At 46.2% G+C, this 18,357-nt stretch overlaps 1 protein-coding gene across 3 annotated transcripts in view; it reads right to left on the bottom strand.

The window, feature by feature from the left end:
* Nucleotides 1-2,285: 2,285 nt before the first annotated feature.
* Nucleotides 2,286-18,357, bottom strand: part of YES1 (YES proto-oncogene 1, Src family tyrosine kinase) — a 56,452-nt gene continuing 40,380 nt past the window's right edge. For 2 of the 3 annotated variants that reach the window (XM_060200769.1, XM_060200770.1), the window contains exons 9-12: nt 15,839-15,915; nt 13,798-13,951; nt 13,376-13,507; nt 8,988-11,419 (exon numbers count right to left, since the gene is read on the bottom strand). In XM_060200769.1, coding sequence (XP_060056752.1) covers nt 11,211-11,419; nt 13,376-13,507; nt 13,798-13,951; nt 15,839-15,915 — 572 coding nt within the window. In that variant the 3' untranslated portion in view covers nt 8,988-11,210. Of the gene's footprint in view, nt 2,585-8,987; nt 11,420-13,375; nt 13,508-13,797; nt 13,952-15,838; nt 15,916-18,357 lie in introns of those variants that run through there. The other variant, XM_060200771.1, reaches the window with a different exon arrangement.

The raw sequence follows: 18,357 nt of genomic DNA, 5'->3' as shown, positions 1-18,357 counted from the left end.
TGGGGCAGCTATGGGATGATAAGGTACAGAGCAAGGTGGTGACAGCAGCCTGAATCGCACCCCAGTGCACTGTAATCTTGTAAAGCGCTGCTGAATCACTAATAAAAAGCAAAAAGAAAAGGAGTTCTGGGATATATTGATTATTTGGAAAGGAACAGGTGGAATTACAGGTGATGATGTGAAGTGAGCAAATCTGTGAAAGGTGCTGTGGTACAGCGGCACGTCTGTGGGGTTGAGACGGCCAGATAGAAGAACTTCAAAACAGTCAACGATAAAAATGAGATCGGATCGCTAACACCACACACACACAATTTATTCAAAGTGAACCCCCCCACACACACACACAGATTAGAAGACTTCAAACCATAAAATACATGAGACACATAATTTCTTTGGAGACTAACCTTCAAGAAAAAAACCAAGCCAACAAAATATCAAACTAGAAATATTCTTGTGTGTGTGCGGTAGTGGGACTTCATGGGTACATGTGGCTCTACAGCCCCCAACCTGACCCTTTCCCTGTGCTTTTCTTTGCTTCTCTTTTCAAATTCCAGACAGACGGGGAGAGATGTCTCAAAGCTGCTCCACCCTTGGAGCTTCCCCTGTGTCGTGGTTCTCCCATGTGGTGTTGGGGTTTGAACCCAGAGCCTCAAGCATAAGGCACACACTTACTTGTACAGAAGAACAAGCACTACAACAACCAGAAAGAAAGTTACAAGAGCAAAATGGCAACTTACTGTTTGGAAACGAGTATCTGCACATAATACACCTGACAACCAGCTAATCGCCAACATGCACAAGGACTCCTACAACTCAGTAACAAAAGCCAAGCAAGCCAGTCACAATACGGTCAGACAATGTGAATAGATTCTTCTCCAAAGAAGACCATCAGACACATGAAACATGGGTGTGAATGACTCAAAATGCAATGGCATTCACCTCACAACTGTGAGGATGGTTATTATTAAAAAAGTAATATGGGTACTCACGGGATGCATTGGATCGACCTTCCCGTGGTGCATCCCGTGAGTACCCATTCATTGGGGAAATTGACGATCCTTCCTAGCCGACTGAATCCACATGGATCCCAGTCACTTTCAAAGCCATTAACTGGCTATGGAAGAAGGGCAAATGCTAGAAGATTAAAAAAAAAAAAAAAAAAGGAAATAACATGTGAAGATATGGAGAAAAAGGAATTGGACTGTAAACTGGTAGCATCTCTATAGAACGTCTATGGAGCTTGCTTAAATTAGAACTACCATTGTATCAAGAGGTCAGGCGGTGGCACACCTGGGTAAGTGCACACATTACAGTGAGCAAGGACCCAGGTTCAAGCCCCTGGTCCCCACCTGCAGGGGAAACTTCCCAAGTGGTGAAGCAGGGCTGCAGGCGTCTCTCTCCCTCTCTACCTCCCCCTCTCAACTTCTCTGTCTCTATCCAATAATAAACATTTTTAAAAATTTAAAAAATAAATACCATTGTATTTAATTTATATACAATATAAATATATATATGTTCCTCTTTTCTGGGATTCACTAGACTGTGACTTTCAAATAATTTGACTTGCCCAAGTAAATGCACAAAACTGTACATCCATTCAATGGATTATGAGTCATAAAAATGTGAATCTCAGAAGCACTGTGCTAAGTTAAAGATGGCAGGCCCAAGGGCGTGAGTCCATTCACAAGACATTTTGGAAACGTGCAAAGGTTAGAGTCCTATGTGGCTGCAAGGTCGAGAGGAAGTGAACGTACTGACCTGGAAGAGGAGGGAAGGGACTTTGCAGGGTGATAGACATGTATGTGATTTCAGAACTGGCCGGATCATTGACTCAGAGCCGTGAATTCTTTGCAGTTACACTTCAACTCTTGGGCTTGAGCTTGTCGTTTGTAACGGACTGGGTTTCTCTTGCTTTTAAGAGTTTCTCAACGTTTCTGCTGGTGTTTTTCTAGCAATGCTCAGGATTACAGAAGCCAACCACCCAAATAACCCGTCTTTGGCATTCCGTATCTTACTCTCAGTGTTTAGGAAGCCAAGGTTTTCCTTGAAAATAGTGCAGTCATGATTAAGTGGAGCCTGACACCTCCAAGGGGCACATCACATTAAATAATCGGGCTTACTATTTGGGCCACTGCAGGTTTGCTGTTTAGTTATTTTTTTATTAACACTTTGGCTGATAGGATCCCCCCAAAGTCCTACAGCATGCTTATTTTTCATTTTTATTTTTTATTTATAAAAAGGAAACATTGACAAAACCATAGGATGAGGGGCACAACTCCACACAATTCCCACCTTCAGAACTCCACATCTCATCCCCTCCCCTGATAGCTTTCCTATTCTTTTTTCTTCTTTTATTATTTTAAAGGAAGGCAGAGGGCCACATGCAGCGTCTCATCTGGATGTGTGTGGAGTCTTGGTAGTCTGACTGCCCCACATTCTCTTACAAACGGACCTTGAGAGCTTGTCTGGAGATTCTAGCAGGGGAGCGCAGCTACTCATATTCCCTCCACGGAAGACAAAGTCCCTCTCTGTTTGGGGAAGGCCGTCCTCTTGGAGCCAGCGCGCAGCTTCGGGAGGGACACACCTGGAGGGGTGAGGGAAGAAGGGGACACCGCCTAGCCAGCAGATCAGCCGAATCAACCCTGGCGATCATGGGGTGACAAATGTCGCAGCCAGGTGGCCTCACATCCAGCTTTCCTATTCTTTATCCCTCTGGGAGTATGGACCCAGGGTTATTGTGGGATGTAGAAGGTGGAAGGTCTGGCTTCTGTAACTGCTTCCCTGCTGAACATGGGCGTTGACAGATGGATCCACACTCCTAGCCTGCCTCTCTCTTTCCCTAGTGGGGCAGGGCTCTGGGGAAGCAGGGCTCCAGGACACATTGGTGGGGTCATCTGTCCAGGGAAGTCTGGTTGACATCATGCTGGCATCTGGAACCTGGTGGCTGAAAAGAGAGTTAATATACAAAGCCAAACAAATTGTTGACTGATCATGAACCTAAAGGCTGAGATAGTGCAGATGAAGAGTTGGGGTGTCTACTAGATAGCTAGTAGGCATATTTTATGACTGGAAAAAGGACCAGAAAACTGGATCAGGGAGGAGAGTAGCTCCCAAATATGGGAAAGGGGTATAAATATTGTTGACTGTAAGCCCCATCAATTTGATGTGATCTGGGGCCTATATTCAGCTTAGGAGCTTGTGTGACCTCTGCATCCCTATAGATCTGAGCTCACATTCTGTGGTCATGAGTAGGAACATTCCAAGCTGCCCCAATTTCAGGACCCATCTTCCTCAGGTATAGCATAGAGTATGTTGTTGTCCATCCTCCTTTCAGAGGTTGGGACATTCTCTACCGTTGTTGATCCAAGTTGAGGGCAAGGTCCTATGGGGGCCCACAAAGGGATCTATTGTGTTTTTCTGATAGAGTTGACTGGTAATATTAGGGAGGGGTATTTATTCGAGGTCTAGGCCCATCATGTCTGTTTGGGAATCTCAGGACTCCCCAATTAGGGCCCCAGCTGATGGGGTGGCCTGATAGTGACTAAAGAGTCATCGTTAAAGTATGCCAGTCTGTTGCCCTTATTCAGCTTTTGCAGTCCTTGCTTTGATAAGGTTAGCTCTGGAGTGAGAGAGGGAAGTGTAATAGGAAGTAGGTGAGGAGGGTATCTAAGTCTAAGTAGACACTATTTCATTATGAACTTGATACTGACTCATTGCAGACTATTGTGTACTTTTGCTTTCAGGTATATATTTTGCCCTAATTTATGGATACATGTGAACATATGCTCTATCTCACGGGACCTGGTCTATATCTAGGTTTTGGGACTTTGTTGGGAAGTGAACCTCCTGGAATGGAATTAGAGAACACTATGAAAGGAAAGGTCTCACCAGAGTAATGAGGCTGAAGGGTTGACATTTCACGCCTGATGTCTCTGGACACAGTCTGAAGTGAAGCATGCTGAAGTGGTACTCATTGCGTTGATTAGGTTAGGATCAGCGGATGCAATATCATTTGGTATGAAATGAGAGAAGCATGCAGGAAAGTGAGCCCCACCCTAGAGGTTCCAGGACTGGGGGGAGATATAGGCTCTATAGAGGAAGTGGGAGGTTCCTGTTGTCTTAGGGTTTAAGAAGACAATAGATAGTTACTGCTATAATCATATTGTTTGGCAATTGGGTTAACTTTGAAAAATCCCTTTGTTAGGATTTGCTGTATCACACACAACATCACCATATTTTATGTCCTTTGACATTATTTGTATAGAGCTGTGCCACCGGTTGCTTCTGTTCTCCCTGGTCTAAGCTTTTTTTTTTTTTTTATCCTCCAGGGTTATTGCTGGGCTCGGTGCCTGCACCATGAATCCACCGCTCCTGGAGGCCATTTTTTCCCCCTTTTGTTGCCCTTGTTGTTGTAGCCTCATTGTGGTTATTATTACCATTGTTGATGTTTGTTGTTGGATAGGACAAAGAGAAATGGAGAGAAGAGGGGGAGAGAAAGACAGACACCTGCAGACCTGCTTCACCACCTGTGAAGCGACTCCCCTGTAGGTGGGGAGCAGGGGGCTCGAACCGGGATCCTTACACTGGTCCTTGTGCTTTGCGCCACGTGCACTTAACCCACTGCGCCACCGCCCGACTCCCTGGTCTAAGCTTTTAAGAGAGTCAACATATCAAAGACTCAGCCTATGGTCCATGCATTAAAAAGTTTGAGACCTTCAATCAAATTTTCCCCTCGTATTAGTGATTTATATGACTATAAATTAATAGGAGTATACATAAACACCATTGCCACCACCAAATGACTGTGTCCCATCCCACCCTTCCCTTCCCCCCAGTGAAGCCGAACTTCCGCCCTCACCCTCAACCAGAGATCTTTACTTTGTTGCCCTACTCCAGCTTGCTTGTTTCAACTGGCCTTTAAGACGTGAGTTAATCTGGTCTGACTGCCTGCTCCGTGGCAAATCTGGCTCCTGCCCTGTATCTCTAGAAGTGCTTGTGTGAAATCCCCTCTCCCTCTTTTTGTCTTTGTACCTTGTCTGTCCTTCTGGACTCCCCCAGTTCCTTTAACATGTCCATCAATGCCAGGCTCCCAGGCTATGGACAGCAAATTTGAAGGAAGGTTTTTGACAACAGAGAGCTGAGCAAGCATCTTAAAACAGACGACTAGGGCCTAGACTTTTATTATCATTTAAAAAAAAATTATCTTTGTATTGCACCAAAGTCAAACACTCTGGGGTGAGTGCAGCTGGAGGGTCAGGTCTTGGAACAGGATGGCAGAGGACCTAGTGGGGGTTGTATTGTCATGTGGAAAACTGGGAAATGTTATGCATGTACAAACTACTGTATCTACTGTTGGCTGTAACATTAATCCCCCAATAAAGAAATAAAAAATATTTATTTTTATTGGACAGCCAGAAACTGAGAGGGAAGGGGGAGATAAGAGAGCTAGAGAGACAGAGACACCTGCAGGGCTCACAAAGCTTTCCCCCTGCAGGTGGAGACTGGGGGCTCGAACCTGGGTCCTCACGCATTGTAACATGTGTGCCCAACCAGGTGTGTTATCCCTTGGCACCCGCAGGGCCTGGACGTGTCCTGTTTGTGTTTTCTGGTTCCTCCTGGTCCCGTCCTGTAAGGCTATATGCTTCTAGAAACTCCTCCATCTCTTCCAGGTTTTCTAGCTCAGTGATATATAGTTGTTTATAGAACTTTTCATGATACTTTCAATTTCTGCAGCTTCTGATGTGATAGCTTCTCTCTCATTTACAATCCTGCTTACTTGAGTCTCCTTCCCCTCCACATTCTTTTTTTTAGTGAGCCTGGCAAAGGGTTTCAAAGAACCAACACTCAGCTTCACTGTTCTCAATATTTTTATTTCACTCCTCCTGCTGCCATAGGTCTCCTTTGTTCTTCTCTATGCCCATAAGATTTTAAAAATGAATTGTAGGGGCTGGGTGATGGTGCACTTGGTGAGCACACACATCACTATGCACAAGGACCCAGGTTTTGAGCGCCTGGTCCCCACCTGCAGGGGGATAGCTTTGCAAGTGGTAAAGCAGTGCTGCAGGTCTCTGTCTCTCTTCCTCTTATCTCCCCCTTCCCTCTCGGCTTCTGATGGTCTCCACACAGTAAATGAAAATAATAAAAAATTAAAATTAAATTCTATAGAACCTTTAAGGAAGAGCGAATACCCACACTTTTCAAGCTCTTCCAAACAATCGAGAGACACACGCATACTTCCTGACACCTTCTATGAAGCCAACATCACCCCGGTACCAAAAGCAGAGACTCAACAAAAAAAGAAAACTACAGACCAGTATGTCTGATGAACACAGATGCTAAGATATTGAACAAAACTCTAGCCAACTGGATACAGCAGTGCATGGAAATGTTTGTTCGCCATGACCAAATCGGACTTATCCCAGGGTTGGTTTAATATATGTAAATCAATAAATGTGACCCACCACATCAACAAAAGGGAAGCCAAAAGCTACAATATATATCTCAGCTGGAAAGAATGATGAAATCACCTTCTCCCCTCATCTTGGACAGAGCTTGAAGGAATCCTGCGACGTGAGATCAGCCAGGGTGAAGATGGGATGGTCTCACTCACGGAGAGAAGCTGAGAAATAACAACAGAAGGGGAGACACAAAGCAGAACTTGGGCTGGAGGTGGTCCCTGCACCAAAGTTGAGGCCTCTGGAGGAGGAGGAGGGAGGGCTTTCAGGTCCCGGCACTGGATGGTGGGCCTGACTTGGTGAGAGTGATCTGCAGACACCTGTCTCGGCGAGATGAGAAGCTGTGCACCTGGCTAAGTGTGCACGTGACTGTGTGCAAGGAGCCAGGTTCAAGTCTCTGCTCCCCAGCTCTTCTATTCATTTTTAATTATGACTGTGAATTGGATTTTTGGATTGGGGTGTTATAACTGAGCAAATGTTATGTTTAACAAAGTTTGGCAACATGTAGATCATCCAGTTTTTAACACACATTTACCTAAAACATTAAGATTCAAGTTCTAATATTGAAGCTTTGAATGCTACTGAGATCTGATGTATTATCTCAATAGGTTTTTAGTAAATTGTACTTTGAATGAACTACATTATTATTGCACTAGAAATCCTAATCCAAAATGTGAAGTTTGTATAAAGTGTCACTTTGATATAATAATGTAAGTTTCTTGTTTTCTACTGGTCTCCCTGTTGGTAGACTGACAAATAACAGGGGCCCAACTGGAAACAGACAACACACCCAAGTTAATATAGAAATATTTGCAAAGGGGCGGGAGTGGGAATTCTTACAGTAATAAAAATTAGTACTGGGAGTCGGGCTGTAGCACAGTGGGTTAAGCGCAGGTGGCGCAAAGCACAAGGACCGGCATAAGGATCCCGGTTCGAACCCCGGCTCCCCACCTGCAGGGGAGTCGCTTCACAGGCGGTGAAGCAGGTCTGCAGGTGTCTGTCTTTCTCTCCTCCTCTCTGTCTTCCCCTCCTCTCTCCATTTCTCTCTGTCCTATCCAACAATGACAACAACAATAATAACTACAACAATAAAACAACAAGGGCAACAAAAGGGAATAAATAAAATAAATATTAAAAAAAAATTAGTACTAAGACTCCCAAACTAGAAAAAATAAGGGATGGGAATACCATCAGTCCCTAATAGGAGAGAGAGCATATTAAAAGAAACCTTTGGTTAAAGGCTGTGGCCAGGTCCACCTCACAGACATGGAACCTGGGAATAAGCGTCTTAACCTCCGCTGGTATCTCCTGCCATCTTTGGTGAGAGTTATGGCCACAGCCTGCAGAGCATCTTGAAAGCTAAGTGGGACGTGGTCTCCACAAGCACTGTAGTGTAGTGTCACCTTTTGGACAGTATAACCGCACTACTGCACTACTGCACTGAAAAAAAGTCTTGGGAGAAATGTATTGAGATGTTAATGAAGATTTGCATGAATGGACTTGGAAGACTGACTTGATAGGTATTGTTTAGAAAAAAGACTGACTTGATAGGTATTGTTCAAATTTATAAGCACAATATAATCCTGTGTAATTTCCATTTGAAGCTTTTGGGAATATGAAAAATAAAGTCTGAACTTTGCCCCAAGTCCCTGCTTGCAAGAGGGCAGCTTCCCAAGTGGTCAAACAGTGCTACAGATGTCTCTCTCTGCTCTTCCCCCTTCCCTCTCGATTTCTGTCTCTAGTCCAGCTTATTTAAAAAAAAATAAAAAGGAATTTGCCAGAATACCAACTTTTGAAAAACAGCAGGGCCCAGGTGGCGGGTCGCTGAGTAGGTGCCCGGGTCATCACGAGGCAAGACACAGGTTCAAGGTCCAGGTCCCCACTGCAGGCGGGGCAGTTTCCTGAGTGCTGACGCACCACTGCAGGTGTCTGTCTCTCCTCCCCTCACCTATGGGGCGGGGGAGATAGACAGAGAAAGAGAGAGAGACAGAGAGAGAGAGAGAGGGAATATATGGCCACAGGGACAGTGGAATTGTGCAGGCACAGTACCCAAACAATAATCCTGGTGGTAAGTAACGACTCTCAGATTATCTTGCTTGATTACTAAGACACATACCAAGTGGTGGGTGTGGGCATACACCTTGTATCCTCGCAATCTTGTAAACCACAATTAAGCACAAATAAGAAAATAAAAAGGCTTGATTGAAAAGAGGAAATAGAGTTAGTACTTTCTTTTCCCCAAAAGAAGGAAAAAAAAAATCAGAATATGTTTTGCTTTAATACCATTTTTATAAAGCAGATGAGAGTGTATGAATAGTGGCTAAAAGGAAAGATAGGTGCATTCAATGAGAAATTTTATTTCAATTATCCACAAAAGAATATTGTAATACTTATAAAAATATTAGGTTTTAGGATACCATTATTCACTTTAAAAAAGTGTGTCAGAAGGTTGTTTACACATATCAACTCCTTGTTTTGGTAAAGGTTTAATTCCACATTAAGATATTAAAGATGAAAAGCTGTTGAAAAAAATTCAAATATACAAAGTTGTTTATTTTTCTTGTCAATTTAAAAATACATAATCATTTAAAGTGAATACACATTAAGTTAGTGTTTTATTTCCTTAATATACAACCAATACTATGAGGGACTGCTCTATTCAGCTGAAGCCTAACGAGACCATATCAACTTTTCCTGAAACAGAATTAGTACATAGACATAGAGCTTTGTTATCCTTTTTAAAATACTTAGAAAAATTATAGTGTCACAGTTCACAGAAAGCCCTTTAAGAATCTAGTGTCCCAGGCTGTAGACACTGGAGGTCAATGATGAAGACAGTCTTTGGAGGAAGGAAGATCTTGCAGGAGGAATTCAATACTAAGCTGGTCGTGTAAACACCACAGATCACCACAATGTTTAGTACCAGAGGGCTGTCAACCGGCGTGAAGGTCATCTGTCCCCCACATTGTAAAAATATGAACCAAGCACAGGTGCCATGGCACAGAACTCTTAAGTTAATGATTAAATCACGTAAGTGATGAGGGTTAAAAATGACATTCCTGGGGCAGGGGGAGACAGCATCATGGTTATGCAAACTGACTCTCATGCCTGAGGCTCCAGAGTCCCAGGTTCAATCCCCTCCACGACCATAAGCCAGAGTAATAAAAAAAAAAGATGATCTTCCTAAAATATAAGGCCTGTATAGCTAAAGCCTGACTGTAGAAGAGACTACTTTGAAACATGAACACAGCTTTGTCAGACTCAGTCCCTCTGCTAGATGCAAACCATTAGTGGCACTTCTGAAAGTCCTATTCTGACATTTTTTCCCCCTAAAATAAAACAAACAAAAATTGTCTTATTCTGTATGACTCACTTCTGCAATTTAAATAGGCAAAGACATGCCCCCTTTCACCACTGCTATCATGAAGACATTTCCCTCCCCAAATAAACCTAATTCTAAAAAGGAAAAAATGATCACCAAGTACATCATTTTAAGATGAATGTAGATTCATAAGAAGATTTGGAAACCGGGGTTTGATGGAGGCTTTGCATAAAGCTACGTGCCTGGGATTAGTGGGGAGACTTAATCAACCTAGTTGCTTTGAGGCTATAACTCTACTTAGTGTTTATGTTAAGAATTAACAGTTTTATAGTTATACCTCATCTTCTTAAAATTTCAGGAAATAGGTAAGCTTTGAGTGCCAGCAAAGCCATCTCTGTCGGTCTATACCATCGACATTAAACATGACATCCCATTCTCCTATCTGTAAGACTTCCCCATTCTCTTCTCCTATTTCTAAATAATTCCCTCTCTGCTAGTTTATATTTACTATGAGCAAAAGTGCATTCAGCTCCCTGATCTAGCGGCACTTCCCACTGGCGGTGCCTGTCACCATCAGCACATCTCAGCGATCCCTCACAGGCCTTGCCTGCTTTTCAAGGGACCGCGTAAGCGCTGGGTCTCATTCCTTCCTGCTACTGCTGACCACGCGCTACTCACTTCCACGGTACAGTGTTAATCAGACAGTGACTTGAAGCAGATCCACACACCCTTGTGAAAGGCCAGTTCACGCTCAAGTTATCTTCACTCTTCTGAACAGATTCAAGTGAGGACTTTACTCTCAGGTCCACAGGTATGAGCACAGCGTCACACTTTCACACCTCACGGCTGTGCTCTAACATTAAATCCAGCTTCGGACGCTGTTTGTATTCTTCTCTGCCTCTAAACACTTGCTTCGCCTCCAGGCAGAGGATGGCACGTGTGAGGACGCCTCTCAACTACTCAATTTAGAAAAACAAACAAAAAACTTTTGCAGATACTGAGAAATTAAAAAGAAAAACTGGAATGGAATTGTTTGGTCCCATGAAGTTCCTTAATTTTATCTTTTCCTATAGCCTATTTCCAAGGGTTTGTCTATAGTGATAAATACTCACTATTAATGATTCTGCCTTTGGGGATGAAAGGGCTGATAAATGGCTGTCTTGCTGCTCCTCCTTCCCATGCTATCACTCACACTATTTCCCACACCTTAGCTATAGTTTCTTTGGACCCTGAAAATAAGCTGGAGAATTAATCACGGATGCTTTTGAGTTTAACACTTGGGGGTAAAGAGCGGTCTTGTGCCACTGTGTCTGGGATTCCAGTTACCGTTAAAAACATGCAGCATGAGGAGGGTCTCCTGGCCCGTGTGTGAGCAAGTCGACACACATTTTTCATACTGGGCAGATCTGTGCGTCTAAGAGAGGCAGCTTGGATTATAAATTTTCTCCCGGCTGGTACTGTGGCTCTGTAGCAGTGAAGTAGTCTTCCAGGAAGGATTGAATGTATTCAAATGTCGGCCTTTCGTCAGGGTCCTTCTTCCAACAAAGGTTCATCAATTCATGGAGGGATTCCGGACAGCCCTGAGGGCAAGGCATCCTGTATCCTCGCTCCACCTGCTCCAGCACTTCTCGGTTCACCATACCTGACACACGAGATCGAGATCCAGACACACAGTGACACCAGATGCCGCGAGCAAAGCAGAACGCCCCCCCCCCCGAAATAATGCTGACTTACTTCAACGCATCTTTCCATTCCCTCTAAGAACCTTGTTTTTAATCCTAATGATCCCGTAAGTCAATCGAACCACATTTTATTTTTTAGATAGAGGCACAGAGGGAGAGGCAGAGGGCACAGCACCAAGCCGCCCTTCAGTGTGGCTGGGCCGGCCCCAAGCCTGGGTGCACGCACGGCAACGTGGGCACTCAGACCTGTCTGACTAACCAGAAGTCGGGATGCCGCTTTGCGCTACTTGGACTTGTCTTCCTCCCCAGAGCTGGTATGTCTCCATTCCTGGCCACTTTTTCAATCAGAGAGAGGCAGGAAGAGTGAGGTGACACCACACTGCCGGCTTCCTCTGTGCTGCGGCTCTCGTGTGGTGCTGGGCCTGGGACCCGAGTCGCAAGGACAGCAAGGACGCGCTCTGCTGGGGAGGCGTCTGTCTGTCTCGGGGCTGAAGAAAAGCAGCCATTTTATTTAAAGAGCACTGACTCGACGGGGTTGGCGAGAGCTCACCCGGGAGCGGCCCCGGCTACAGTGGGGTGTTAGGTCTCTTCTCTCCCTCTCTCCCTCTGTCTCTGTGTCCCTTCTGAAAAAGGCGGTCTGGAGTGAGGAAGCCCCAGCAACAACAACAGAAAGTGCTTTAGTTATGTCACGAGGGAGAGGAGATGAAGGAGGGAGGGAGGGTGTGCGGGAGGGAGGGAGGGAGGGAAGGCAGGATATGCCTTCTGGAATCTGCGTCCTGGGCACTGAGACAGGGATGCACCATGTCCTGCACTCCACCGGCTGCTCCGTCTGTCCAGCTGAGTCCGACAGCTTCTGGTGTTAACAGTTCATTACGAGCCAGAGCAGAGCTGACAAGGAGCGGTGGGAAGCCAGAGCCTCGAGCGACTTTCCAGCAGGAGTTTAGGCAAAGACGCTAGCGCTGGCCCTGCCCGGTGCGGCACACAGCCACGTCACGGCGCCCTGCTCTGTGTGGCTTTCACAGTCATGCGTTCCTTCCTTACGTCCCTTGATGGACCCTGCCCTCCCCACACCATCTGCTGTCCCAGTGCACACCCATAGTTACGGGGTCTGGGGTGGGACATAGGATATGTAAGTCTTTCTCTATGTACTTATTTATTTATTTAAAAATTATTTATTTATTTATTCCCTTTTGTTGCGCTTGTTGTTTTATTGTTGTAGTTAATACTGTTGTTATTGATGTCGTTGTTGTTGGATAGGACAGAGAGAAATGGAGAGAGGAGGGGAAGACAGAGAGGGGGAGAGAAAGACAGACACCTGCAGACCTGCTTCACCGCCTGTGAAGCGACTCCCCTGCAGGTGGGAGCCGGGGGCTCAAACCGAGATCCTTATGCCAGTCCTTGCGCTTTACGCCACATGCGCTTAAAACACTGTTCTACCACCTGACTCCCTTTACTTATTTATTTATTATTGAATAGAAACAGACATTGCGAGGGGAGGGGTGACAGAGAGGAAGACAGAGAGACACCTGCAGCCCGGCTTCACCACTTGTGAAGCTTTCCCCCTGCAGATGGGGACCAGGGGCTCGAACCCGGTCCTTGTGCCTTGTAACGTGAGCACTTAACCAGGTGCACCACCTCATGGCCTTGTTTGTTTTCTGAGAGAAAAGATAAAGGTTCTTTTGGACAATGTCCCAGGAGGAAAGTGGAGGTGGATGTGGGCATCCCTCCTGTGTGCCTACTGCCTCAAGGGCATGTGCTCTTCTGTGCCACAGATCGCTGCCTTCCTAGTGACAGAAATAACAAGAGGGCTGGAAGGATGAAAAGGAAGAGAGAAAGAAGAGCGAGCACCCCCATGCCTGTCTCCCCCCAGGGAGGTACTGTGAGGGCCTCCGGCAGGACCCCTGAGAGCTGCTTACCTGGGTAGGGCACTCGGCCCTTCGTGACCAGCTCTGTCTGCAGGATCCCGAAGGACCAGACGTCAGACTTGATTGTAAATCGGCCATACAGCGCGGCCTCGGGCGCGGTCCATTTGATTGGAAACTTTGCACCTAAATCAGCAATCTTTCGTTAATTGTCTTTTTAATATTTTATCATCTACTGGATAGAGACAGAGAAATTGAGAGAGGGGAATGGCAAGGAGAGGGAGGGAGGGAGAGAGAGAGAGAGAGAGAAAGAGAGAGACATTGAGACCTGCAGCACTGTTCATCACTTGTGAAGCTTTTCCCCTGCAGGTGGGGACCAGGGGTTTGAACCTGCGTCCCTGAGGACTGCAAAGTGTGCGCTCAACCAGGTGCGCCACCGCCCGGCCCCTCAAGTACGTATTAAAAAGTGACTTTACCTTGCCTTGCTGTGTATTCATTGTCTTCGATTAACCTTGCTAAACCAAAGTCTGCTATCTTGCACACAAGATTTTCTCCTACGAGAATATTAGCAGCTCGAAGGTCTCGATGAATATAGTTCATTCTTTCAATGTACGCCATGCCATCCGCAATCTTGGGAAGTCAAGACAAAAATAAATCAATAAACAGACATGCACAAAGGTGAGGAGGAGAACATCTAACAGGTCACGAGTAGTCAGAAAGGCAGCGATGGTGTGGGTCTCAGCCTAAAAGCTCTGACAGAAACAGAACACGTTAACGGAGGAGGTGAGGGAGTGAGGGAGAGTAAAGAGGGGTGCGGGGAGGAGGAAGAGCAACAGTGAGTGACGCTGTTCACAGCCCGCAAGGCTGGAGACCTGTGGCTGCCCCTTCATACAAACTGCCACCCTGAGTCTAAGAGCCTCGGACCCGGGCAGAGGCCAATCTCGTACTTTTTCTATGCATCAAAGTTATTTTAAACTGTCAGATTCCAGATTTATTTATTAATCACTGATCTATTGATTTTGCTGGTACTGTTGGGTTTTCCTACTCTGGGCTGACTTGGAAGGATGGATGGATGGATGGGTGGATGGGTGGATGGATGGATGGGTGGGTGGATGGATGATGGGTGGATGGATGGGTGGATGGGTGGGTGGATGGGTGGGTGAATGGATGGGTGGGTGGATGGATGGATGGGTGGATGGATGGATGGATGGGTGGATGGGTAGATGGATGGGTGGATGGATGGATGGGTGGGTGGATGGATGATGGGTGGATGGATGGGTGGATGGGTGGGTGGATGGGTGGGTGAATGGATGGGTGGGTGGATGGATGGATGGGTGGATGGATGGATGGATGGGTGGATGGGTAGATGGATGGGTGGATGGATGGATGGGTGGATGGGTGGATGGGTAGATGGATGGGTGGATGGATGGATGGGTGGATGGATGGGTTGATGGGTGGATGGATGGATGGATGGAAGGATGGATGGATGGATGGAAGGATGGATGGGTGGATGGGTAGATGGAAGGAAGGATGGAAGGATGGATGGATGGATGGATGGATGGATGGATGGGTGGATGGGGTGATGGATGGGTGGATGGATGGGTGATGGGTGGATGGATGTATGGATGGATGGGTGATGGGTGGATGGATGTATGGATGGATGGGTGATGGGTGGATGGATGTATGGATGGATGGGTGGATGGGTGGATGGATGTATGGATGGATGGGTGATGGGTGGATGGATGTATGGATGGATGGGTGATGGGTGGGGCTGGCCGCAAGCTGCCAGGCTCTGCACGTCTGCTGAGAAAAGTCTCAGAATCATCTGCCAGTCAGAGCCGGTCAGAGGCTCCTTACGCACCACCACCCATCTGAACAGAAACTTTCAGTTTTTATTCAACAAAAATTCAGTAACAATGCCATAACTTAGACCATGCATTGCTGTCTGAGTTCTTATTTGTGATTATATTAAAATTCAGCATGTATTTCAGATTGTAGGTTTTTATTTTGGCATAGTGATCATTGTCTAAACATTTATTTGCGGAAATACAAAAACCACGTAAATCCAGTTCATTCACTTTTGTTATCACTGGGGTCTCATGGCTCTAGGTTGACGTTTTCAAGTGGAGGGGGAGGGAGAGAGGGGTAAAACAAAGTGGGGGAGAGACAGACATGCGGACACACCGTCACCTGGGTCGTGCACAGGGCAAAGCGGGGCGCTCACCAGGCGAGCCGTTAGCACCAGCTTGTCTGCCTGCTTTATTCTGTGGGAGCCATGGGACACAGAAGTCCTGTGGGGGAGCTGCCCGCCTGGGCATCACATCAGTGAGCTAAACGGGGCTTCCACAGCACTCTGTTTGTCTGTCTGTCTGACTATAAGGTAAGGTCAGAACAGACTGTCTATGTCACTTCCAGCTCTAGAAGTTCTGTGACTTTACTTGACAAACAGCAGGACACTGCTAAGCTGACTTCACAGCTTGATGCGCTCAGAGGACACATCAGTGGATCCAAAGGTACCTGAGCAGCCATGTCGACCAGCTGTGGGAGCTTCAGATACTTGCCGTCTCCTTCCTTCAGGAAATCCAACAGGCTTCCTGCAAAAGGCGGCAAGGCGTGAGGAGAATGACATGTGGGATCAGAATACAAATGGTGTGCTTATTTGTACTTTATTAAGTTTACTGCCTTATTCTGGATACGGACAGAGAGAACTGGGGGGAGGGTAGAAGGGAGAGAGACGGAGAGACGCCTGCAGCCCTGCTTCACCACTCCTGAAGCTTCCCCCCTGCAGGTGGGGAGACTGGGGGCCTGAACCCGGGTCCTTGTGCGCTGTGATGTGAGCGCCTGACCAGGTGCACCACTGCCCAGCCCATTTAAAATCAGAATATAGACAGACCATGTCCCTCCCAACAAACTGGAACAGCTCAGTATAAAACTATAGCTTCACACCCTTAGTGTCTTCTGCGGCTTTAGAATTCCTTAAGAATCATCTTTAAGATTCTAGAAGAGGCCTCTACAAGGAGGCTTGAGAAAGCTCTCCTGTGATATAGTGGCGAAGTCAGTCATCTCAGCAGATGGTCAACACTCCCTCCCCACTTGGATCAAACTGAGCGATCCCAGTTTTGATTCAGAACAGTGTTTAGCATCAATCTCTTTTTAAAATCAGTCTGGAGCAAGAGCCCAGACAATGGCAAATGTCTTGGGGGTCTTTAGAACTAAATGTCGGTGCTGGGTTGATGCAGAAGTGTCTGTCCAACCTCTGTCAACGGTGGCAGAGGACACAGCTGGACAGACACTGCGAATGACAGCAGAGATAACAGTCAGAAGGGATAGTCCCGATAGATGATTATGATACTCTTTACTGTTGGTTAAAAACGTACAATTACAAGGTCATCAAGGAAGACTGGGGAGAAGAAAGGCTCGCAAGGCGTGGAGGGGAGCTGATGACTTTGGCAGAGTACTGGCACTGGTGGGGATGGCATAAGCCAAACACTGAGAAGAGGCGTGAAATCGTACTGCTAAAACATTTACAGTTTCATAAGCCAACGTTACTTGAAAAACAAATAAAATTTGAAACCTAAAAGATCTTGATTGTGAAAGAAAGTCAAGAGGTATTTGAAAAGCAGAAGTTTGGGCCAAGGGAGGGTTTTATCTTCATTACACATTTATTTCTGATATGAAATAGGAGGTGGTGGCAGGAGGCGAGAAGAGAGGCCTACGTGGTGCCAGGAGTCACACCTGGCCTCTCAGCACACAAATCCATGTTCTTCCTGCTGTACAGTCTCCCTAAATAGAAAACACAAGGGGGTTTTCTATTTAGATGTAAAGTAGCATCAGGAATGTACGGAAAGGAGTTTGCCTAGAGAAAGGAAGAGACATTTCACTTCCTTAAGCTGGTTGAGGTCAGATGAACTACTCTTGTGATAACACGAGCACAGAGGAAGTGACAGGAAGTACATTTGTTTGAGGATCAACAAGGTACAATGGCTAATAAGCAAGGGTATCATTTGATGAAGCAATAGTTTCTATTTTTTATTATTTTATTTATTTTTAAAGTATTTATTTATTTATTCCCTTTTGCTGCCCTTGTTGCTTTATTGTTGTGGTTATTATTAGTGTTGTTCTTGACATCATCATTGTTGGATAGGAGAGGGAGAAATGGAGAGAGGAGGGGAAGACAGAGAGGGGGAGAGAAAGACAGACACCTGCAGACCTGCTTCACCGCCTGTGAAGCGACTCCCCTGCAGGTGGGGAGCCGGGGGCTCGAACCAGGATCCTTGAACCTGTCCTTGCGCTTTGCGCCACGTGTGCTTAACCCACTGCACCACCGCCCGACTCCCGAAGCAACAGTTTCTAAACACAGGGCAAATGCTGCAGAGCACAGAAACCCAAGCCTGAGTGTTACTTCAACTCCTTCTGTGAAGCACTAACTTCTACCTGCCCCCAAAATGTTTCCTAAACCTATTTGTTGAAGGACACTTTGTATACATCACTGTGTGTGTGTTGTACACGGTTTATTTTGAGACTGATAAAAACTATGAATTCTCTTCCTAGAAGAGCACAAATAAACATGCTCATTGTTTGTACAATAATCTCAGAAGTCCAAGAACCACTGGAAGCTCATACTCGACCCTGATAGGAACTAAGCACTTCACACATCACAGTGACGTCACTATGGTACTTTAAGTCTCTCTCTCTCTGTCTCTCATATAAACTAAGCACCTCACACATCACAGTGACGTCACTGTGGTACTTTAAGTCTCTCTCTCATAGACCTGCTGCCTTGTTTCCAACTTGCTGCCTCCCCCCTTTTCAGCTGGAGTCGGACACAAGAGCGGAGGGGAGACAGCACGGCACCACAGCCCCCTGGGCCACGCAGGTGCAGTGGCTCTATCCAGGTGAGCTAGTTTGCCAGCACTCAACTTGTTCCCTTCTGCGCCTCCCACAACCCACGGTATGTCCCCCGCCACCCACATCCTCTTAGCCCCGAAGAACCACCTACACCCACTGCTCTGCCCAGGCCCGTGCTCTGCGGGCAG

This window comes from Erinaceus europaeus, chromosome 10, assembly GCF_950295315.1.
Source record: "Erinaceus europaeus chromosome 10, mEriEur2.1, whole genome shotgun sequence".
In the NCBI taxonomy this organism is placed as follows: domain Eukaryota; kingdom Metazoa; phylum Chordata; class Mammalia; order Eulipotyphla; family Erinaceidae; genus Erinaceus; species Erinaceus europaeus.
The sequence above is the reverse complement of the archived record's forward strand: the minus strand, read 5'-3'. Positions and strand labels throughout refer to the sequence as shown.